This window comes from Macaca fascicularis, chromosome 11 (assembly GCF_037993035.2).
Source record: "Macaca fascicularis isolate 582-1 chromosome 11, T2T-MFA8v1.1".
Classification (NCBI taxonomy): Eukaryota; Metazoa; Chordata; class Mammalia; order Primates; family Cercopithecidae; genus Macaca; species Macaca fascicularis.
Window position 1 is genome coordinate 53,789,090 of NC_088385.1, and position 24,524 is coordinate 53,813,613.

At 38.8% G+C, this 24,524-nt stretch overlaps 2 protein-coding genes across 22 annotated transcripts in view; one reads left to right on the plus strand and one right to left on the minus strand.

Annotated features, from left to right (window-relative positions):
* Positions 1–5,458: 5,458 nt before the first annotated feature.
* On the minus strand, positions 5,459–8,843 carry AMIGO2 (adhesion molecule with Ig like domain 2). 5 transcript variants are annotated; one of them, XM_065524071.1, is made up of 3 exons: positions 8,348–8,843; positions 8,053–8,154; positions 5,459–7,971 (listed from the first exon to the last, which is right to left on the minus strand). In XM_065524071.1, the coding sequence occupies exon 3, from the start codon at positions 7,906–7,908 to the stop codon at positions 6,343–6,345; it is 1,566 nt and encodes a 521-aa protein (XP_065380143.1). In that variant the 5' UTR covers positions 7,909–7,971; positions 8,053–8,154; positions 8,348–8,843; the 3' UTR covers positions 5,459–6,342. The 5 variants fall into 5 exon arrangements, with proteins under 5 accessions (XP_065380143.1, XP_015286304.2, XP_005570711.2 ...); XM_015430818.3 differs by having other exon boundaries at positions 8,048–8,154; XM_005570654.3 differs by lacking the exon at positions 8,053–8,154.
* PCED1B (PC-esterase domain containing 1B) overlaps positions 8,448–24,524 on the plus strand; it is a 155,381-nt gene continuing 139,304 nt past the window's right edge. For all 17 annotated transcript variants that reach the window (XM_074006682.1, XM_074006685.1, XM_074006689.1 and 14 more), the window contains exon 1: positions 8,448–8,611. The gene's annotated coding sequence lies outside the window, so the exon portion shown is untranslated. The remainder of the gene's footprint in view (positions 8,612–24,524) is intronic.

Genomic DNA, 24,524 nt, shown 5'->3' on the forward strand with positions numbered 1-24,524 from the left:
AATGAATGAACGAATGAATAGAATTAAAAAGCTAAGACATGGAAACACATCCCATGTGCTAGGTACTGGATAAAGAGATAGAAGACTTATCCTCTAGAAGTTGAGGATCTGGGTCAGGAAGAGGGGAATGTAAAGAGAGGCAGAAGAATATAAGCCAGCATTTCTTAAGGACCAAAGCAGTGAGCTGCTAGGACTAAGGGAGCTGCAGCACGGAAAGGCAGAGTAGAATCCTGGAAACAGTCAGCCCACTGAAGGAAAGGTAGCCTCAAGCCACACAAAAGGAGGCAGGAAGGCAAAGTGGACATAATGAGCAAGGCCCTCTTGTGGAGCTGAGAAGAATTGCAGTTTAATTTATTAGATGATAGACATGAAAAGACTGGGTTCTGAATCCAGACAACTGGGTTTAAATCCTGACTCCTTTACTACATGCTCTTTGGGCAAATCACGTAATATTACTAAGCCTCAGTGTCTCCATTAGTAAAATGGACATAAAAACAATATCCTCCTCACAGATAGGAGATAAAATATAAAAAGCCATTAGCATGGAGCTTACACATAAGAAATGTTATTATCGGTTTTATTCATATTTTGTATGGCATGGCTAGGACACACACATTTAAAACGCTTCAGCCTAACTGTATGGAGGTGAGGGCTGTGCGTATAGATAGAGGACCAGTGCAAAATTTTAAGGTCCCTGTCTCCTCTGGATTTGATTAAGAATGATAATGTATAACCCTAAAACATCAGCTAGCTGCAAGTCAAGATCCTAGCTAAGGTAATATTTGCGGCATTTGTGGGATGGTTATGTAGTATGTAAACCTGTACCACATTAGCCCAGTTGGTTAAAACCAGATCTCTGAGCATATTCCCTTCTCACCTCCTACTGGCCATTATAGTTACAAATAGATTAACTCTGATTTCTTAATAGGTTTATTTGTTTACTCTCAGTTGTACTGTAATCTCCTTTAAGAGGAGAAAGTGGTTATTATACATCATTTATGGCAGTGTCTAGCAATGCCCAATAATCTTCTCTGGGTTACTACTAGCCATTCATCACCAAAGTGATCACCCTTGATCCTAGATTCTTGACTCCATGACCCTAAGATCATGTGGACACAACAAAAATTTTCTACAAATATATTTGACACTCTGCTGATCTCATAAGGAAGTTTAATCAAGTAAGCTAGTGAGGCTACCTTGTGAAATAATTTTAAAATTATCTTGAGAAATCTATTTTTTAAATTAGTTGGAAAATTCTCCCATGGGGTCTGACTTGTCTCTGCCACTTTCCTAGAAATTGAAAACAAATTCTCTGATATTCCCTCAAATAGAACGTTTACCCATAAATTCGGGTCATTTTTGAATTTAAAAATACTGAAATTAAACACTTATTCATTTCAATATTTTGACATATTGTTTATAATGATAAAGCAGATATTTGTTTTGCATATTAGGCAATTTCATGTGTGAAGTGCAACTGGACTACAAAGAGCCAATAGGCTGGAGCCAATAGTTTACCAAGCTCGTATCTTCTTAGGTAGATTTCAAATTTTGCTACTAGTAACACATTGTATTTTATAGGGGAAAAAAACATGTTCACCTTTATTATGATTTATAATCCCCTGACCTTCCATTTCTGTTCTCCCCAGACTTGCTGCGAGCATTAGTTCATTCAACTCTTACATTTATAGAGAACTTGCTTCTCACCCATGCTTTACAAAGTCATTCTATTGGTTAAACATCTATGTGAGTACTATGGAGAGATATTTTTAAAATAATTATCATGATAAAAACAGCTTATTAACTCAGTCACCTGGGAAAACGATTTATCCTTTCTGAGTTGTTTTCTGCCATCTGTAACAGAGTAATATTTCCCATCTTTTAAGGCTACTATAACAAGGAATGATAATAAATAAAAACTATCTCACACAGTGTCCCTGGTATTTAGTAGGTGCTTAATAAATTAAAACCAGTATAAATGTCATATGCACATTTTACAATTGACAAAATGCCTATTTTTCTATACTCTGGTCCTTATTGTAAAAGAGCTTCTTTCCCTGGCATCTATCCACAAGCAACAATGGCCGCTTAAGCAGTCCTCTAAATTATTCAAGAGGTTATTATAATACTTTTTAGTTCTACTTTTTATATATTACCATCCAATAATACTTGCAAGGGCAAATTAATCATCATTTTCCACACTAACTTTCATATTATAGTCATGAATCAGGGGGCTGGCTCTTGGGCAGGGAGGAATGAGAGAATCATGAAAAGAATCTTGTGCTTTCTTTAAAAACTATTATTCTAATACTTTGGAGAAGCAAAGAGTTTGCTTCTCTGTAGACGAAATCTGCACTCAAACATCCATGGACTATGTCCTCATGTTACTATAATCTAATCAAGTTTGAAAGCTCCAAAGCTCATTGTTAGGAACCCAATCTGTTGTAGCTGCTTCAAACTAGAAACAGTTTTAACAGATGAAAGAATCAGGGATACAGTCATCTCAAAGTAATTATTCCATGTTCCCCAGTTTAGAAAAATATAAGTCATAAATTACAACCAGTTTACTCTATGTTTCATTTAGTGTCCATGAATCAAACTCTTCTGTTTTTCTAGTATGTGAGAATATTTTTAGAGGGCTAAGATTCTTCTTTTTATTAATAAATGCATTAGCAAGTAAGAGGAATGTATTTTGACAAAGCCTCAAATACACAATTTGCTATGGTGCCATTTCAGGATGTTTCATCACAACAGGTAGAATCAGAATAGGTAGAATCAGAATGGCACAGTAAATTAGAAAAAAAAAAAAAAAAAAAGCAGTTGGGCAGACCTTATCCCAAACATCTTGAATCCGAATCTCTGGTTGAGAAGTGTGCAGGGGGTAGCTGCTGGAAACTCCTGCTTCTTTAACTTTTCCCTGAGAGTCTACTGAGAAACCCAGTTTTGAACTTACTGCTAGATCATTTGGTAAACTAGATGCCACTGGAAGGCGACACCAAGCTAGTAGCAGTTATGGCAAAGGAAAAGCGATGATGCTGTAGGATGCTTTGGCTGTATCCTGTTTAAATAGTGCTTCGCAGGTGATCCCAAATCAAATATCTTTTCAGAATTTGAACTGGTAATGTGTCTTCCTGTTCTTCTTATGTTTCCATCCCCATAAGTTTCATCTACGTCCCTTTTGATTAATGTTAGGAAAATGTTTATTTAAAAACATAAAAACATTTTTCTGTGCAAATAATTCAAGCAATTAAAGCTAAAAAATGAATATATTTTAATGTCTCTAGACTGAACAGTGAGGACTAATGCAGAAATTAATTATAAATAAGAAAATCTTTTAGGTGCTTCTTTCAGATTCTAGATCTTGAAAGTGTCTTTAAAATTTTAACTCACAACTATAGAATATATTATCATATGTGTATAGGGAATAGTGGACCCAATGTCTTTATTAAAATAAAAAATACCCTAAGCCTTGGAAAATTTCACTTCTATAACTTTGATTGATTTACCCAGTGAGTTTCCACCTCTCACAACTATATAATAAAAAATACTAAGTGGCTTAAAAAAAAAAACTCAGTTACATAAATCTAGATTATTACTTGGAAAGAAAATTATATAAAAGGTCTCAGTGAGATAAATTGTAAAAGGATAAATTACTTTTGTTCCTATATTTAAAATATATGTGATCAGGCTCCTATCAAAAAATTGATACATCCAAGAACTTAAAAGTCTACATTATAACATTCAGTTTCTTACTTTTTTAAATCAACATTCCTTCCTACTTTTGCTCAAAACACAGCTTTGCTTTTCAGTATTTGGGATTTTCTTTCGTTTTTTGTTTGTTTGTTTTGGTTATAAGTAACTTAGTTTCTATCTCAGCTCATCCTATCCTTTTGCCAGAAAGCCATTCCCTACTCCTAGCACTGTCCATATTTCCCTGCCAAATGCAACACTTACTTTCATTGGATCAAGGATTTGAAGAATGGAAGAACCTTAGAGATCCCTTCTGAAAAAGATTTAATTCAGGGATCCTCTCTCCAACTTCCTTGTCAGAGGATGGTCCCAGCTCTATAAAACATTCCTGGAGTATTCATGGCCCCTTGTGGCAGCCCTTTCCATTGCTGGAGAGCTTTCATGGATCAAGAGGTTTTCCTTGTGTCCAGACTAGCTGTATGATCCTAAACAAATCACAGCATCTCTTGAGTCTATGTTTCTATACAGTAAGAAGAGGTGATGATTTCCAAGGTCACACAAATCACAGAATTCTTCCTAATTATTTTAATGGCAGTAAGCAGAATAAAATGCTTGCTTGTAACATCTTTGACTCTGAAGGATATTGTCTAAAGGGTGAGGCTGGTGTTTAAGGGGCAAGGCCAGTAATTTTTAACACCATCCAATAAGGACTTTTCAATGCTACCGAGCAGCAGGTCTACATACTGTTCCCTAAAAGGACACCTCCTGGCTACTTGTTCCTTAACTTCCCGCTCCCTAGTCTGCCACTGAAAGCCCCACATGGCACTTAGGGAACCCTCACCATGCATCCATTATTATCGTTATTACTATTATTATTACTGATTTGTTCACAGAAAACCATTACTGCCAAAGTCAGTGGTTGATCTTCCATCCTTATCTACTTATCTGCAATATTTTTCACTGCGCCCACTCCCATCCTTTAAAAATTATCTTCTTTCTTAGCCCCAGGAGAATCAATCTTTGATTCTCCTTTGCCATGTTTTGATCACTTTTTATGCCCATCCCTTGAAAAGGAGTCGAAAGTTTCTTTGGACCTCTGATCTTCACCAGGGAGAATGCTAAACTCTAGCTCTCCTTCTATCCCTGCCACTGTTTGACCTTACAAAGTATTCTCTCTGGGCCTCATTTGTCCCCGAGAAAAGAGGAGGAGCTGGAGGGATGATGTGGAACATCCCTTTAAGCTATACACTGCTGTGCTAGTCATCTTAATCCCATTCTGCATTCCTTCAGTATGTGATAGTTTCAGAAAGCAAGTATAGGCCTGTGATGATGCTAAGACCACCAAGAGATCATTCATTCCAGTATGGGGAGTGATGGGGTGTATGGGGAGAAACCTTAAACACCATCTGGTCTGAAACCTTTGTTTTACAGCTGAGGGAACCTAGGTTCAGAGAGGGGGCACTTGATTGCCTCAAAGCAGAGACAGGATAATAAGGAGGTCCCCGGGCTCTCACTTGTTGCAAATTAAGAGTTTAAGTGTTTTCTGGATCTGGTTAAAGTGCGTAATGATATCAGAGTAAAACGTCATACACAAGGTGTAAATTGATCTAGAACACATTCAAGCCTTCCCCTCCCCCTTTAAAAAAATCAACTTTACTATTAGAATTTTGGAGAGATTTGCTGTCGGTGGTGCTTTATACAAAATAGCATAATCTGATAACATAAAACACTTTAGATTTGTTTTTAAATAGCCAAATAAAACAAAACATCAAGTCACAGATTACATATATTTACATTAATTCAAATGTCCAAAGCACAGTACAGTAGTGTCTATTTAATAGTTCACATAATTTAAGATTTACATATACACAAGCCACATGAACCAATATTAGTTTGCTAGAACAGGGATTTAAGAAGTCACTCAGACATTTTGGTATTGACACTTACATATTTATGGCAACAAATTATGATGACTTTAAATTTTCAATGAGATCTTTTGTACAAGGATACAGAATGGAAAGAATGTACAAAATGAAAAGACAGGCGAACAAATGTACTTTCCTTGCACTATTTCTATAACATCATATAGGATATGGCATTATCCAGTACATTTTATCAGTGTAGTCTATTCATTGTGGTCTGAAATGGTAATTTTGGCTGAATAATCCCCAAATCTAACTTTGCTTTAGGCTTTATAATTGATGCTTGATGCTTCTTTCTACATCTTTTAAAAATGAAATTGAACACTAGTGTTTTTCTTTAAAATGACTCAACTTTGGTACTAGTAAGTTAGCAAAGTCTATTTTTAAAGGACACTAATACATAAAGTTTATTTTTTCTTTCAATATCCTAAATAAAGGGACAATGGGAGTCATATCACATCTGGGCCTGCTCTGAAATTATCAATAGTGCTAAAGACTAAGATATTGTTATCTAGAACTTAAACTTTGGAAAACAACCCCATCTTTCTCTGGCAGACTGAGGAACTAAAGTGCTTTACCTCATTTCCTACCAATCATTTTAAGAGACCATTTGGTTGTATTTCAAAGAACAAAACAACACAATTTCTGTCCTGTTGTTTATTTTGCAGACCACACACAAAGTTAAATATGAAGAGATTAAATTATGACATCATACAAATATAGGCACAAATTAAGTGGACGCCACAAAAGGTGTGTCAGAAAACACTGAATTGACTGAATCTGAGTCAGATTTCCCCCTCGTGGACTTTAGGATGCCCTCAGCTATCACTGCCTCGCTGGGAAAGAGCCTCACTTTCCCGTTCTGACCTGCTGCAGTATCCTTCAGGGGTTCCAAAAACACCACTCTTTTACCTGCACCTGCCTTCCGTTCATCAGCGGAGGCATCACCAGCAGGGCCAGGACTGAGAATCGATGAATGGGCATTGCTTTGGTGTAGCATATTTTTCCGTCTCTTGGTTTTACACTTGCAGGGACATGGAGTCAGATAGAGGTACAAAAGTACCAAAACGATACTGGCCACGCAAGCAGCAAGAGTGGTAAAAGCTGTGTTAAATGCCTCATGAGCATGGGATCTGCTTACAGTGAAATTGCTCACATTTATTGTGACGTCCACAGTTTCATTTAACAGGCGTTGCTTATTCATTGCGATACAAGAATACACTCCAGCATCCTCAAAACGAGGGCTTTCTATAACCAGACTTCCATTGTGAAACACGTGAAAGTTTTCCATCTCTTTATCTGGCTCTAGCAGTCTGTTATCTGGACCCATCCAGATGAAATCGGTATTTGCATTACCTGTCTTGCTGTCACAGTGGACAATCAGTCTCTCCCCGACCTGAGCCTCATGAATAAAGCCAAGCGCACGAAAGGAACCATTGATGATGCTGTCAGAGCAATTCATAAAGCTATCCTGGAGCAGAAGTACCTGACGCGAGTGCCTGGAGTCAGACCACAGGCGACAGGTGTAATCGTTCTTAAAATCCATCACTGAGCTAAAGTGCCTACGATACCAAAAGACCAGCAAGGAATACAGGGAACAGTCACAGACAAATGGGTTTCCATGAAGGTAGATACCTCTCAGTTGTTTTCCTGGCACTAAATTTATATGGTGCATTGGCATGGAAGGAATTCGGTTATAAGAAACATCTAAAAACATCAGTTCTGGCAGCTTGAACCTTCCAACATACAAATCCATTGGAAACTGTGTGAGAAAATTTCCACTTAAGTAGAGTTTCTGCAACTGGGACAGCCCTCCAAATGCTGAAGGATCGAGATAGGATATGTGATTGTTGTAAAGCAGAAGCACTTCCAGAACCTTCAACTCTTGGAATACAGCATTTTTCACTGTCTTCAGTTTATTGGACGATAAGTCAAGACACTTCAAATTTGGAGTTGTGGAAAAACTGCCCGTGGAAATGCTGGTGATGTTGTTATGACGAAGAATTAGGGTGTTCAGCTTTGCAAATGATACTGGAATCCACTCAGAATCCAGAAGCCCAATTCTGTTATAACTCAGGTCCAGTCTCTTAATCAGTCTGAAAAGGTTCCCAGGCACCTTGGACAGGTTTTTGTTGGTGCAGCTGACGATGTCAGTGGCACAGATGCAAGCGGTGGGGCACACTCCAGAGGCGCCAGGGCCCACAGTCACTGTGATCATCAGCAAACACAGCAGCTCCCTGCAGCCCGGTCTGACGGCTCCAAGCAGGGTGGGCAGAGTGTGTACACGTAACGACATTATGGTCGCCTCTGAGTCTCTTCCCGGTGTCTTTTCCACCGGCTCAGACTCCCACCAGTGAACCTGGCAAACAATTAATATTTCAGAGGGGGTAAAAAGCAGAAACTGACTACCACTAGTTAACCCATAAGAGCCATACCTTACTTTCTTTCCAATAACTTTTGAAATGGATTTTATTTCACAATAGGGAGCTCTGTGTTGCCTCTTCACTGTTAAATGTATTCTTTCGTCTTTCCTGGGTTAGTCCTGCTTGTAAAAATTTAGTCACATTCTCTCCATACCGCCGTCTCACCCACCATCAGAAACTCAATTTTTTCCTAAGGTGCATCCTGCGTTGTTGTTGTTTTTTAACTCCCTCCAACAAACACAACTATACGCAAACGTAGCCTACAAACAATTAAACGGAAATACTTAGCAACCACCCATCCATAAAACTCACGGAGCTGGGGAGCCTCGCGGGCTCCGGGGAGGCTGCCTACGCGGTGCCTTCCGAAGGTCTGCGCGTCCGTCTGTCCGTGTCCGTCACTCTTGCACCTTCCGACTTCCTTTCCCTCCGGCTCCCGGCGGGCGGCAGCCTCTCGCCGGCTCTCAACTTTGAGGAGTTTCAAGCAGCCGCAGCGGCAGCAGCAGCCCTGGACGCAGCAGCCAAGCTCTTCGCTGGCTCCCGGGGGCTCTCCCGGGCTCCTCTCATTGCAGGCTGAAGGTACCGCCTCGGCGCTCTGGCCGCCGTGTGCCCGTGCGCGGGGCGCCCCGCTCCCGGAGCCGGGGCCGCGGGAGGGGGCGCAGGCAGCTGGGCGGCAGCGGGCGGCCCCGCCTCTCCGCACTCGGGAGGCTGCAGGACCCGGGGTTCCCGCGCGCCCGGGTCCGGGAGAGGGGCTGGGGGGCCGGTCCCACCCCTGCGCGTCCTGCCTCCTGCGGGCAGCAGCTCGCAGCCTGCGGGAGGGAGCCGGCTGGGCGCGTGGTGGGGGGCGCGCGGTGCGGAGGGGGCGGCGGCGCAGCCAATCCGAGAGGCGGCCGGCGCCCCCTCATACCGCCCCGCGGCCCCGCCGCCTGCACCCGCCTTCCTCCTCCAGCGCCCACCCGGACCTCTAGAACGGCCGCGCAGAGCGGGAAGGAGGCAGGGGTCCACACCAGAGGCCCAGACTCTCGTCCTAGGGTCAAGACGCCCCAACCCACTCGCCTACCAATTACGTGCCTTCGTCCAGCTCCAAGCCGGGCAGTAACGGGGTCCAGGAAGGCTAAAGGGGACACGCCCAACCACTGAGGGAGGGGTCTCACCTTTGGAGACCCATTTCGCGGCGGCCGCACAGGTCACGTCTCTCTCCCCACCCAGGCCAGAGTCCCCGGACCTCTTAGAGCTTTGCTTTGGGGCGAGGGCCAAGGAGGCTTTCCCGGCGCCCAGTGCAGTTGACTGTCTGGGTTTACAAAATAAACCCAGAAGCAGCCTGACGTCTCCGCTCGCATCTGGGGAGGAGGTCGCGGGGAGGGAAGTCGGGGACGTTTCCTCTTCACAGGGATCTCTGCCGGGAGGAAGTAACCGGAGAAATCGCCTCGGGGACACCCCTCACCTCCCTGGGAAAGTTCTATCCCTTTCCTAACTCAGGAGGCGGCAACAGGGATGGTGTCCAATTCAAGAAGGAGGAGGGCAGGAAAGAAGGCTTGGAGCCGACCTTCCGGCTGGAATGCAAAGATAAGGGTATTAACCCAAATAATAATAATAATCCCAGAGCAGACCTTTTTTTCTTTTTCTTTTTTCTCTTTTCCTTTCCCTCTTCTCTCTCTCTCTCATTTCCTCTGTCTTTGTCTCCGCCACCTCCGCGTCTTTTGCAAGCGTGCTTGTGGCGCGTGCGGGACAGGGACGTAAGGGGCGTGTGCGCGGAGGCTCTTCATCCCTTCCAGAGATGCTGCAGCCGACCAGGGCGCTTTGGTTTGGCAAGCACAGAAGGTGCAAGCCGAACAAGGCCATTCAGAAATGAGGTGGAGGCTATGAGGCTGATGAGCTCTACGATTAAAAATCCATTTTTGTTTAATTCCAAGATAAGTTTTAACGATGGGATTTGAGTGAGCCAAATGGCCCTCTTGGCCATTATATCCGGATTAAAAGAAATAAATTACTGCCCTGACAAAAGATGCCAACCACAGTGGAATGAAAAGCAACCAAATTGAGAGAACAGTTGGGGCAGGATAGATAAAAATGATGAGTACAACCAACTCTTCCTCCCCTCCCCTGCTCACCTTTTCACTTGAGCAATCTGGAACTTAGTGAAAGTTGTTTCCTACACGGTCCATGAGTCATTGTTGTGGTCAGGCAGATCTGTTAGAACAACGCCTAATTTAAATGGAATTGTTTGTGGATTAAAGCCGGGCTAGCACTAATAAATCTAGACATTTTCAGATGAAAACAACTTGATGCAGATTAATTTATTTCATGAAAAGTTGAATTTTATCATAAGAACACAGCCTAAAATGCTTCATGCAAGCCTTTCTCACTGTGCACTTCAAGGGGAGAGGCAGAAGTTGAGATTTTCTAGTGTTAGGCCACACTTCCTGGGGTTCTCAAAAAAACTTGGTCTCCAGGCCTTCAATTTTATAGAGTTTGGATAGTTAATACAGAGGAATAGAATTAAAATTGCTCGGAGGGATATTTTTTAAATGACTAATAAATGACCAGGTTTTTGCAGGATTTTACTAATTAATTAACATAGTATTTTAAGGAAACCATGAAGGCAGAAGAAAGACCTGTATTTAATGCAAAAATAGTCTAAAAAAAATAAGTGATTCAAAAAAATTGAAACAAGAAAGTTATAACTACAGGCATACTGTAAAAACATTATGCGGAGATTGCACAGCAAAAGTAAACTAAATGCACTCAAAATCCATAGACAAGGCTATTTATCCATTTGAAGACCTGATTGGGGGGGTTTCACATGTTTGTGAGGGGGAAGAAGGTTGTAAAAAGATTGAGTTTACCAACTGGGAGAAAAGAAAGGTAATAGTTGATCTTAAGGTATAAGATGTGACCTTATTTTGTGGAGGATAGCATTTTTATCTTTCTAGCATCCTTTCTCCTTCTTCTAACAGATTCCCTTTTTTCACTAGAAGATAAATTCCAAGAGGATAGCAGTTTTATCTGTTTTGGGTATTACTGTATTCTCAGCTCCTAGAACCCTGCTTAACACATTCAATAAATTTTTGATAAATGAACTGATGAACAGGGAGCCTATTCAAAGTGGTTAAGATAACGGTTTACGCCACCTGAATCTGCTGGTTGCTGTCCTGCCTTTTACGCTTTGAAAGCTTGTCTTAAAAATGAAGGGGAAGAAAGAGAAAGAGGAAGCCTGTAAATGTTATTTGAGTCCTGGATCTGGTAGTACCTGAAGGCCACTGCATACTTTTATTTCCTTTTTAATTATATTTTCCACCCCACCCCCCTTTTTAGCTTAAATTATTTTGACTTGTGAGTATGTCGCTTGTGACGGACAGACTACTAACACATGTAATGATGGTGATAATAAATATGTACTGAGCCATTATTATATGCCAGACACTGAGCTATGCGTTTTACATGCATTATTTCATTTATTGCTCACCACAGCCCTGTGACATTATATAATCCTATAACCCAGATGGTAAACAACTGTGTTCCAAATTATTTGAAAATGAAATGGGATGCAATTATCTCGAGGTTCTATTTGAAGGATTTAGATTGAACAGAAGAGAGACGTTTCTGCCAGGGTGGTTCCAACCTGGAATGGGTTGCCAAGACAGATGGTTGAGTTGCCTTCTTAGGAGTTTAAAATAGGATGCGATAGATATTCCTCTGGCCTCTTCCACATGACATAATACATTGGTAGTTTTGACCATTCAGTAAAGACTCCAAGGGATAGTAGAATGTGGCTTGACACTTGACATAATTCTGAATCTAGTGTACTGAGAAGGGTGTGTGGTCATGTGAGTGTCTAACTGGGTTTGGAAATACCTTCTGCCTGAGGCAGTAATTTGAGGTGATGAAATCACAGGAGTTCTAGCCCTGTGATTTCCATAATTTCTCAGGTTATAATCAAAGATTTAAGGAATTAGAGATATGAGATAGCACATGTTTGATGATTCTAAGTCATTTTTACTAATAATTAACACTTCAATAGCACTTTATGTCCTAAGAAGGACTTTCACATTCTTTATCTCCTTTGATTCTACCCTGCGCCCTGTAATCAGGTGGAATTGATGCACTGGCAGATACCTTGTTGCCTCTGTTTTTGGCGTGAGGCACGCTGAGTGTTCTTTGGAGATGGAGCTCACTGGGTCACTGATTGCTGCATAAGGAGCTTCCTGTGGCGTCTCCTCACTCTGGCGGGCAGCACTCTTAATGGGATGTTTACAGTGTGACTTAGCTTGAACCCACAAGAAAAACATACCTTTGCCCAGCAACTATGGAAGTGCACTCAGCTCCTACAGCATCCTGTTCTCTTGGCCTCCTCCAGTTGGTTTTTGTAAATTGCCTAAGATTTTTTATAGAACCAGATCTCTCACCCAATCCTGTGTCTTTCGTTATATGGAGATATATTTTCAGGGAAAACTCAGACTCCAGCTCCTGTGCTTTCTGAACTCCAGGAGGCATGTGTCAACTTGTGGCATGTTTCTCTGGACGCTCCCTCTACTTGGCTGGAAATGGAGGTATAGAATGGAAGTATTCTGCAGGAGGTACTGTGTGTCCTCCCCAGGAAGAGCTCACAATGGGGCTACTCTTTAAGCAATCTCCACTCACCCATCTGGTGGTTCTGTCTCTTATCTTCATTGACATAGGCTGGACAGTTTTTTGTTTTTTAATTCACTTGAGATAAAATCCACATGACATAAAATTCACCATTTTAAGTGTGCAGTTCAGCAATTGTTTAATCACAATACTGTGCAACCATCACCACTATCTAATTATAGAATACAGATGCTCCTCAATTTACAACGGGATTACATTCCAAAAAAAAAAAAACTCAATAAATAAGTTAAAAATCATTTATTACACCTAATCTACTGAACATCGTAGTTTAGCCTAGTGTACCTTAAATGTGCGTAAAACATTTACATTAGCCTACAGTTGAGCAAAATCGTCTAATACAAAGTCCATTTTATATTAAAAAAAAAAGTGTTGAATTGCTCATGGAATTTATTGAATACTGTACTGGATGTGAAAAACAGAGTGATTGCATGGGTGCTTGAAGTATGGTTTCTACTGAATGTGTATCACTTTCGCACCATTGTAAAGTTGAAACATCCTAAGGCAAACTGAATCATCATAAGTCAGGGACTGTGTATTTTCATCACCCCAAAAAGAAGCCCTATGCCTATTAAGCAGTTACTCCTATTTTCCTTTCTCTCAGCCCCTGGCAACCACTAATGTACATTCTGTTTCTATGGATTTGCCTATTCTGGACATTTTATATAAATGGAATCATTCAATATGTGTTTTTTTGTGTCTGGCTTCTTTCACTTGGCATGTTTTCTAGGTTTGGACGGGGATTTTGAGCTAAAGACTGCAGAATCTGTTAGGAGCACGCTGTTGAAAGACTTGCATAGGTTAGCCACACTTGAACTTGGAATGTGGTTGTGGGGACCAAAGTTCCATTTATCCAGAGTCTTGAATTATAAAAGTGTTAAACCTCTGTGTGGTTGCAGAAACCTACCAAAATTACAAGGTGAGGAGATTTAAGAGGCCATCTAAAATTTAGCTTCAGCAAAAAACATTTAGATTGGGCTCGGTGGCTCATGCCTGTAATCCCAGCACTTTGGGAGGCCGAGGATAGTAAATCACTTGAGGTCAGGAGTTGGAGACCAGCCTGGCCAACATCTCTACTGGAGAATCCCCGTCTCTACTAAAGTTACAAAAATTAGCCAGGCGTGGCAGCACATGCCTGTAATCCCAGTTACACAGAAGGCTGAGGCACGAGAATCGCTTGAACCTGGGAGGCAGAGGTTGCAGCGAGCCGAGATCACACCATTGCACTCCAGCCTGGGTGACAGAGCAAGACTCTGTCTCAAAACACAAAACAAAAAACCCATTTAACCTCTCCAGGAACCTTAAGAGTTAGTTGAGGATATAACAATTGCCTATTTCTAAAGTTCTTTTCAGCTTCAAAAAATTAACTTGATTTTCTGATAACAATGTGTCCTCTGTTGCTCAAGTACCGGGAACCCTGGGTTTTGTTTCTTCACCCGCCAGTTAGCACTGCCCTGGGCAGACACAGACTCATCTTTCCAGTGAATGACGGTCAGTCCCATTGCTACTTCAGGAAAAGTAAATTAAGGCAAGTTCTTTATAGTTGAGAGATCACTTTAATCTATTAAGTATTCTATTGTGATGGGTATTACATGTTCATTGCAGTATTTTCTTAACGTGCAACAGGGATGTGAGTAAATAAATTCGTGTACATACATCTGGTATATACATTCTTATTGAAATAATGTGGCAAGGGACTATCTGGTGATAAAGCAAAAAAATTACAAAATGGTATGGTTCCAGTTTTTGTAAAAGAAAAAAAAGTATGTTAATTATATGGTATGCATAGATAATCATCTGAAAAATTATGTACCTGTGCCATAGCAGTGTTTCTTTTAACATATTTCTTCTCTTTCCTTATCTGTACATTCTATTATTCTAGAGTCCTTTGTGAGAAGAAAAAGTACAATGAAAACTTAACAGTTTTTAAAGTCATGTGCATCAATGTTTCTGCTTAATTTGGTTCCTACTTCGGAATCAACTACTGTACTTTCAGAGAGAAAAACCCTCTTCTGGCTTCTCAGGCAGGAAGTGACTCAGACCTCCCCTGTTTTGAGGCATGATAATTGCTGTCCTGCTTTAGCTCTGCATTGTTTATTTGGCGGATATTTACTGAGCACCCACTGTGTGCCAGGCGCTATTCTTTAGACTGAGAATTACCGCCATGCATAAATGCTGCAATAGCCATACAAGTCTGACTAAAATTAGGCACATAATAGACATTTACGTATTTCTTATTGCCCAGTTGTCCACATTCCCATGTTTAGGGTTCAGCAACCTTGGGTGTGACCAACTTCCAATAGCTATGAGTCCTCCCTGGTGGCACATTCTTAGTCCAGCCTTGGTGAAGGTGGCATGGCCCCCTGCCCACACTGCTTTTGGTTTTTCAATGAGAAACAAAAAGAAAAATAACAACTAAAAATTTTTTTTCTAAAAGTTCTGTACTATGTGCTTACGGAAAAAAAAAAAAAAAAAAAGGAAGTTATAGGAAAAAGAATCAGAGAATGCTGTTTACAATCTCCCTGGTAAGTTACAATTTCTGCTCAAATAATAAACCCATTGAAGTGAGGAAGCTGAGAAGTTTACAAAAGGATGGTCTTTTTTCTTTGTCATAATTATATAATGAGAGAAACAAGCAGACCTCTTTTTAAATACTTTAATATTCTCAGCTTTAGGAATAACATAAGCAGATGAAAATTTGCTTTAAAAAACTCAGTGTGTCAAAACTATGCATCTAGCATTACAGTTATCTCTTGAGATTTTGGTCATAAATGGCAGGTGTTCTAGTTTTTATTTTGCTCATTGTTAGCCTGAAGAGATCATCTGATTGAATTCTTAAATGCTATTATATCCCTCAAAACCGGGGTTAATTTTGCCTCTCTGATAAATACGGGTAATATTTAACAAACCCAGTTTAGAGAACTATCTGAAGCATTCAGAGTCCTATTTTATGCCCTTTAAAAAGTTTGATTTCCTGTAGCAGTAATTAATTTATCATAGCTTTATAAAGGGAATCTAATTATTCAAAGTAATATCTAATTTGAAGTAGCCATTATTCACCAACCAACGTTAACACTAAACAAAATAAAATTGAGAAAAGAATCAACTCTCTCCATTATACAGTCAGCACTATTGCAAATACTTATTCAATTATTTTCAGCAAACACAAGGCCCTCTGTGGTGGCTGCTCCATGGGCAATTTGCTCTGGAACTCTGATCTTTCAGTTTGTGACAGTGAAAAGAAACATCACATTAATATAGGAGAAGACAGAAGGACGTCACGAAAGACCCAAGAAAGTGGTCTTGATAATAAGACCTACCACTTATTATATTCTCACCATATACCAGGCTTCTCATTTAATTCTTATAAAGGGCTTTAGAGATGGGCATTAGCATCCCCATTTTCTAATGAGGGCCATGGGGCTTAGTTGGTTTATATAACCTGCCCAAGATTAGTGGTAGAAGCAGATTTCTCACAGAAGTCTGCCTTGCTCTGGATTGATGCTTAACAATTAGTTCTAATGCTTCCCATTTAGGGAGTAGCAAGGTCAACCATAATTTAAATTCCATTCAGCAAATATTGTTAGTCCTGGCCACACTCCCAGAGCCATGATATGGTTACTCTCCTCTAGGAATTTGTAGTATTATTAGAAACAATTATAGGATATAAGGTAGTGTAGAATTCATTTCCAAATTGGATAAAACCATGAGCCAAAGTATTTGCAACAGAAAATATCTACTTTGGGCATTCAAAAATTCCAAATATTCCAATTCAAAATTTTAGATCTTACTCACTTTGTTGGAAAAGAATCTGATTCAACAAAGTAAATTGTATGCAAATAAAAATATAATCTGGGGAAACCCATTAAATGGTCAGAGATGAAAATTATCTCTTAGAATTAAGCAATACTAACATGAATCCCTATCGGTCATCTTTTCTGTGGCACTCACAATAAACAATTATAAGCAAGGGAAGTAGTGTCTCTCTCCTGCACATACCAAGGAACTGAAACACTTAATTAAATGCCAAATAGAGTATTTAATAAAAAATCAGATTCCTAGATTTTGTTCCAGAACATCCATTTATTATTAACTGTATAACCCTAGGTAAATGACTCAACCTTTTGGATTCTCAGCTTCCCATTTGTAAGATGGAAACACAGTACTAATATGTGCACTGTTTAATTTCACAAAGTTGACTGAGATGAAACATGTAAAAAGTGCTTTGGTGAATTATAAAGCTGTAAAAGAGTACTGCCTTATTGCCCTTATGCCTTGGATGTGGTCTGACACAGCACAGATGTTTAACAAATGTTTGTTGAACCTAATGGCTAGGTTTATGTGCAAAATAAACAGAGCTGGAGAGGTGTCTCAACACAATGTTTGTACTAATTATGTGGCTCCCCCGAGCCTGGCTGTACCAGAGTCCAGCAGGTCCTCATTTCGCTCAGCTCTGCCTTACTCTCCATGGTGCTCTCTCTCAGCTGCTGCAGACTGGAATGAGTTCACGGGTCTGCATGCCTAGGATTCTCAAAACCCCTAGGGACTTGAAGGTGGCATGTTGTGGGGAGCAACCTCAGTGACCTTTAGTAGAGAGTAAGGGTCAGCAATCTCAAAACACACTGGAGAGTACCCAAAGGGGCTTTGAACTACAGGGAAAGCAAAATAAATAAAAAATAATAATAATCACTTCCTCCAGAGAGCAGTTTTGACATGCTGCTACTTGTCTCTTGCATTGTGATAAAAATACATGGTAGGAAATCAGTGTAGGTTTCCTTGGCAGCTGTTGTATAGAAGAGGTCAGGTGCAAATCTGAACAAGTTGCTGAAGGATGAGTCTGCTCACAGACATTTCCTGCTTCATGGAAACAGCCAGATGATAGAAAACATGCTTAATATGACGATTGTCCATGTATATCTCAAAGTAAAATTTTCCATTCACTCAATATTTATTAAAACTCCTAGATGTCTAAATTCCTCTTGTCTCAATTTCCTTTCCTGGGAAGGCTCTGGGAACCTTGGCTCCTTGGCTGCATTTTTAGAAACAGAATATGCATTGCCCCAATGAACATTAATGTGTTTGTTTGTAGGGCGTATCTGGGTGAAAGATAGGCAATAGGATCTTCAGACAGGGCCACCTTTATAACATTGACTTAGCCCAGCTTGACAGGTCCAGAAACTTGGTATTTTTGGTGTCCCAGGGCTAATTTTGTAAATGGAGAGGGACTTAAAATATAAACCAAAAGGCCAGGCACGGTGGCTCACGCCTGTAATCCCAGCGCTTTGGGAGGCCAAGGTGAGCAGATCATGAGGTCAAGAGATGGAGACCATCCTGGCTAACAAGGTGAAACCCATCTCTACTAAAAATATGAAAACAAAAAATTAGCAGGGCATCGTGGCAGGTGCCTGTAGTCCCAGCTACTTGGGAGGCTGAGCCAGAAGAATGGCGTGAACCCGGGTGGCGGGGCTTGCAGTGAGCCAAGATCACGCCACTGAACTCCATCCTGGGCAACAGAGTGAGACTCTGTCTCAAAAAAAAAAAAGTGTATATATATATACACACACACACACACAGACACACACATACACACACAGACACACACACACACACACACCAAAAACCATACCTACCTATCTGGCATTTATTCTCTGGCTGCAAGAAAGCTTTGGGAAGCCAAGTATGTTTGGTGAATGTGAAATAATAAAGAAGAGTAATTCATTTGATGACTTGAATATTTAGTGGTATCAAGCTACTGTGCATAACAAATCCATTGTCACAAAAGAGATACATTTACCAATAAGACCAAATATTTGGATGGGCTGGATAAGACACTGTCATCCCCAGGCAGAAGGCATGAAGCAGTTAATCAGTGAAGTCTCTCTTTTTTTTGAGACAGAGTCTTGCTCTGTCGCCCAGGTTGGAGTGCAATGGCGTGATCTTGGCTCACTACAACCTCTGCCTCCTGGGTTCAAGTAGTTCTCCCACCTCAGCCTCCTGAGTAGCTGGGATTACAGGCACACACACCATGCCCAGCTGATTTTTGTATATTTGGTAGAGACAGGGTTTCACCATGTTGGCCAGACTGGTCTCGAACCCCTGATCTCAAGTGATCCAGCCACCTCTGCTTCCCAAAGTGCTGGGATTACAGGTGTGAGCCACAGTGCTGGGCCTGAAGTCTTAATAAACAGGAAATACAATGGCCCCATGATTCTGCCCAAATCAGAAAATTGCCCATTCTATTAAAGATAATCTCTCTCTATTCGTTTATCAGCCCACTAACAGAGAATGCAAAGACAACACATCATAAATATGGTAGAATGGTGATCACACACAAGAGAGGCAAATGGACAAAGAACAGAGAACTCCTATCAGAAAGACATTATCAGACAGCTGAGGAGCCACGTGGAGAAAAAAGCCAGTGTGCAGAAGAATGTCATGAGATGCAGGCATTTTGCAGAGCCTCAATAAAATCAACATAAATATGTATATTGAAAGTGAACTGAACAATTACCTAAGCAGAAATTAAGTTCTGTCCAATCCTTCTGATGGAAAAAAAAAATCCGGCAAAGACAATCATGAGGCAAGAATCATGTACCATGCATAGAAGCGGAGTAGCAGAGCAAAGGCAACCACACCCTTGTAACCATCACCCAAATCAAGAAACAGGACATTACTAGCTCTCCAAAAATTTCCCTCTGTTCCCTTCTAGTCACTCATTTCCCAGTGGTACCCATTCTGCTGACATCTAACAACATAGATTAGCTCACCTGTTTTTATACTTTGTATAAATGGAGTATATACTCTTTGGTGTCTGGTTTCTACTGCTCATCTTTATGTTGGAGAGATTCATCCATACTTTCGTATGTAGTTGTAAATCATTCTCACTGCCATCGATACAGCCCAAATTCTGTGACTGTATCACAATTGGTTTAACTATTTTGTTGTTCATGGGCCATTTTGTTGGAACAATATTGGAATATTTGGAACATTGTTCCAACCGTCCAACAAATGGTTGTTCCAATTTTTGTCTACTAACAAGTACTTTTGCCGTGAACATTCTAATACATGTCTTTTGGTGAACATATGCATACATTTCTAGGGGGTGTATGCCTTGAAATCTGTTTGCTGGGTTACAGGTTATGCACATGTTCAACTTTAGTAGTAACTCCCACTTCTCCAAAGTGGTTGTATCAGTGTATTATCCCACAAGTGGTATATGATAATTCTTACTCCTTCACATCCTTGCCAACACCTATTATTTTCCATCTTTTTCATCTGAGCCATTTTGGTGGATAGCAAGTGTTATTTTATTATGGTTTTAATTTGCATTTCCCTGAGAATTAATAAACAATTTTCTGTATGTTTAGTTACACATCCTCTTTTATGAGACTTTTGCCCATTATGCTGTTGAGTTGTTCAGCTTTTTCTTATTGACTTGTAGGTGTTCTTTATACATTCTAGATTTGTGTTTTTTAATCATATATGTGTGTGTTTGCATTGGATATAAATTAATATATATTAATATTTTTCTCTTACCTTGTGGGTTGCCATTTCACTCAATTTGGGGGAACAGAAGTTTTTAGTTTTAATGTAGCCAAGTTATCACATTTTTTCCTTTTATGATTAATGCTTTTTCATTTGCTTATTTTCCATTTAATAAAGCATTGCTGACTCCAAGGTCATGAAGATGTTCTACTCCAGAAATTTTGTTTCATCTTTCAATTTATTTCTGCAGCCCATTTGGTATTGACTCTTGTGTGTAATGTGAAATAAACATTAGAATACCTTTTTTTCCACTTGAATGTTGAATTGACACAGCACAATTTATCTAAAAGATTATCCTTTTCCATACTGCATTGCAGGGTCACCTTTATCATAAATCATGCCATCATATATGTGCGGATCTACTTCAAGATTCCCTGTTGTGTTTCATTGGACAGTTATCTGTTCTTGCACCAGTACCACACAGTTTTGATTGTCATAACTTTATAATAATAGTTTCTGATATATCATAGTGTAAGTTCTCTATATTTATTCTTCAAGAATGTCTTGGTGATTTCCAGCTTTTACATTTTATATGAATTTTAGGAAAACTTGTCAATTTCTGGAAAAAGAAGAACCTATAGCTTAGACTTTGACCAAAATTGCATGGATGAATGTACTAATTTGGAGAGAACTAACATCTTTACAATATTGAGTCTTCCAATTATAATGATGCATATGCTTCCATTTATTTATCTCTCCTTTAATTTTTCTCAATAATATTTTTTAGTTTTCAGTTGGAGATCTTGCACATCTGTAATTAGATTTATTTCTAGGTGTTTGAGTTTTTTGATGCTATTGTAAATATGTTTTATTTTCTATTTGTTTATTGCCAGTATAGACAAATACAACTAGATTTATATGTTGACTGTATATCCAGTTCCCTTCCTATATTCTCTTATTAATTCTAAGAATTTATCTTTATATTCTCTAGAAATTTTGAATGTGCATGATCTTATTGTCTGGAAATGACAATTTTATTTCTTGCTCACCAGTCTCCATGACATTTCTTTCTTTCTCTGGCCTTTTGCATTGGCTAGACCTCCTTCTACAATGTTGGATTGAAATGATGACAGTGGTCATTCTTGACCCAGTTCCAATCTTAAGGGGAAGTTTTCAATGTGCTACCATTAAGAATGATGTTTGCTGTGGATATTTTGTAGATATTCTTTATGAGATTAAGGAAGTTCTGCTCTTAATTGATTACATGTTTTCATCACAAATGGATATTGAATTTATCAAATGCTTTTTCTGCTTTTGAGATGATCATATGATTTTACTCCTTTTTCTGTGAATTACGTTTATGATTTTTGAATGGTAAGCCACACTTGCACACTGGGACTAAACTTGTACTCCACCTAATATTTCGTTAAGAATTTTTAAGTAATGTTTATGAGAAATATGGGCTTGCAATTTTCTTTCTCACAATGCTTGTCAGGGTTTAAAAATCAAGCTTATGCTATTATAATTTTTTTTAAGTCTGGAAAGCTCACCTTCTGTTTCTGTGTTCTGGAAGAATTATACAAGACAGCTGTTAATTTTTCCTTAAGTGTTTGGAAGAATTCACTGATAAACTCTCTAGGCCCAGGCTTTTCTTTTTTAAAATAATGGCTTAATTTTAAAAAAAATACATCCTAAATTATTGATATTTTCATCTCTTCTCCTGTCAGTCTTGGTAAATTGTGTTTTCAAAGAGTTTGTCTATTTCATCCAAATTGTCAAATTTATCAGCATAAAGTTATTTTAAGTTTCCTTTTATTGTCCTTTTGACGCTTGTATGATCTATAGTGATATCTCCTTTTTCATTGCTGTTGTTGCAAATTTGTTTTCTGTATTTTTTTTGTATCAGTCTTCTTTAGATTTTGATGTTTTTAAACAACTGACATTGGCTTTATTGTCTTTCTTATATGTTTGATTTTTATTTCCTTGGTTTTTGCTTTTATCTTTACCATTTCTTTTTGTAAGTTTGATTCCTGCTTTCTCTACTTTCTTGAAATTAACACTTAAATCATTGATTTTCAGGCTTTTCCCTTTCTAATATGGAATATAAGACTATATATTTCCTTCTAAGCACCAATTTTAGTTTTTTCACATGATTTTTCCAATGTAATTTTTATTATTTAAGTTTAAAAACTAATTTTTGGTTTTTTTCTTTATCCCATGGATTATTTAGAGTATATTGCTTAATTCTGAGCACTTGGGTTTTTCCTATTGTTGTTACTGATGTTTAGCTTAACTTCCATTGTGGTCAGAGAAGACGTTCTGAAAGATTTCAATATTTTGAAATTGTTGAGACTTTTTTCATGTTCTGACATGTTGATTCTAATAAATGTTCTTGTATACTTGAAGTGAATATGAAGTGGTCATTAGGTGCAATTTTGCATACATGGCATTAGATTACATATGTTAACTATACTGTTTATATTTTCTATATCCTTATGAATTTTTTATTTTTCACTTTTTCTGCTACATGTTTGAAAGAGATGCAGTAGTGTCTGCCACTGTGATTGCTGATTTGTACATTTTTTCTCATTCTGTCCATTTTTGTTTAATTTATTTTGAAGCTGTATTATTAGGTGCACAAAGATTTAGGATTGTACTCATTTCCTATTGGACTTATTTATTTATAATTATGAGCTGTCTCACTTTATCTCTAATAATGTTTCTTGCCTTAAAGTTCACATTGTCTGATATTAGTATAGCTAGACAACTTTAGGAGCAGGGGCAGGTTTGTGTTTGCATGGTATGTTTGGCTTTCCTTTCACATTAAACATTTCTTTTTATTAGATTTGAAGATTTGGGTTTGTTTTTTATCTAATGTGACAGTATTTTACTTCAAATTTAGCTTATTTACATTCAGTGTAATCACTGACATCACTGGGTTTATAGCTACCATCTTATTTTTCATTTTCTGTTGAGCTCTTTTCTTTTATATTCCTTTTGTTGTCATTTCATGCTCTTTTTTTGCCCTCTTTCCTCTACTTTTTTTTATTATTCAATGATTTCATTCTAAAAACTTGCAAGTTTTACTTCTTTAATTCTAATAGTGGCTATCCCAGAGATTGCAATATATGTCCTTGATTTATTACAGAATTATACAAATTATTTTTGCCACTCTTCTGATACTATTAGACCCTTAGACCTTTTAAATGATTTATCCCTCCTGATTTTGTTCTTCTTGCCACATATCTTAGTTCTACATATATTTTATACTACAAAGTACGTTATAATTACTGCCTTTTGTAATCAATAGTAACTTGCAAATATCCATGTTTACCCTCACCAGTGTTTTTTATTCCTTCCTTCATTTCCATATTTTTCTGTCTGAGATTCTCTTTTCTTTCTCTCTTTCTCTCTCTCTCTGTCTTTTTTTTTTTCTTCTTCTTTTTTTTTGAGGCAGGTGTCTCACTCTTTGTCACACAGGCTGGAATGGAGTGGCAAAATCATGGCTCACTGCAGTCTCAACCTCCTGGGCTCAAGCAATCCTCCCACCTCAGCTTCCTGAGTAGCTGGGACTACTGGTGTGTGCTACTGTGCCCACTTTCTTTTTTTTTTTTTTTTTTTTTTTTAGAGACAAGGTCTTGCTTTGTTGCCTAAGCTGAGATTATTTTCCTTCTGCCTGAAGAACATCCTTTAGTTTTCCTGAAAACATCTTTATTCTACTTTCATATTTGAAGGATATGATTGCAAGATATAATTCCAGGTTGGCAATTATTTTCTTTAAGCACTTAAAGTTGATAGCATTTTCTTCTTACATCTATATGTTGATAAATCAACTGTGAATCTTATTGTTGCTTCTTTGAAGCTAATTTCTTTTTTTTCTTCTGGCTGTTTTTTGATTTTTCTCTTCATCTTTGGTTTTCAACCGTTTGACTATGATGTGGTTAGCTACAGTTTTCTTTGTTTATCTTGCTCCTTGTTCTTACATCAATACATAGATAATCTTATGCATTATCTCTTTGAATATTGCTTCTCCTCTATTCTCTCTCTCCTTTTTGGAACTCCAATCATATATATGTGAAAAGTTTCATATGTATCTTGTTCTTGCCATTGTTTCCATTCTTTTTTCTCTTCGTGCTTCAAAAGTAGATACTTCCTATTTATCTAGGTTCCAGCTCACTGATCCAGCCCATTATTCACTAATTATGCTGTGTGTCATCTGCTGTAAACTTATCCATTTGAATTCCGAATTTCAAATATTTTTTCAATGTTTAGAGTTCTAAAATATATATGTAATTTTTTCACAGTTTCCAACTTTCTAGTGAAGTTTTCCTTTTTATTCATCATTTCACTATTTATTTTT

Coding starts and splice junctions, on each gene's coding strand:
- AMIGO2 (XM_005570654.3), bottom strand. CDS start 7,908: ATGTCGTTACGTGTACACACTCTGCCCACCCTGCTTGGAGCCGTCAGA.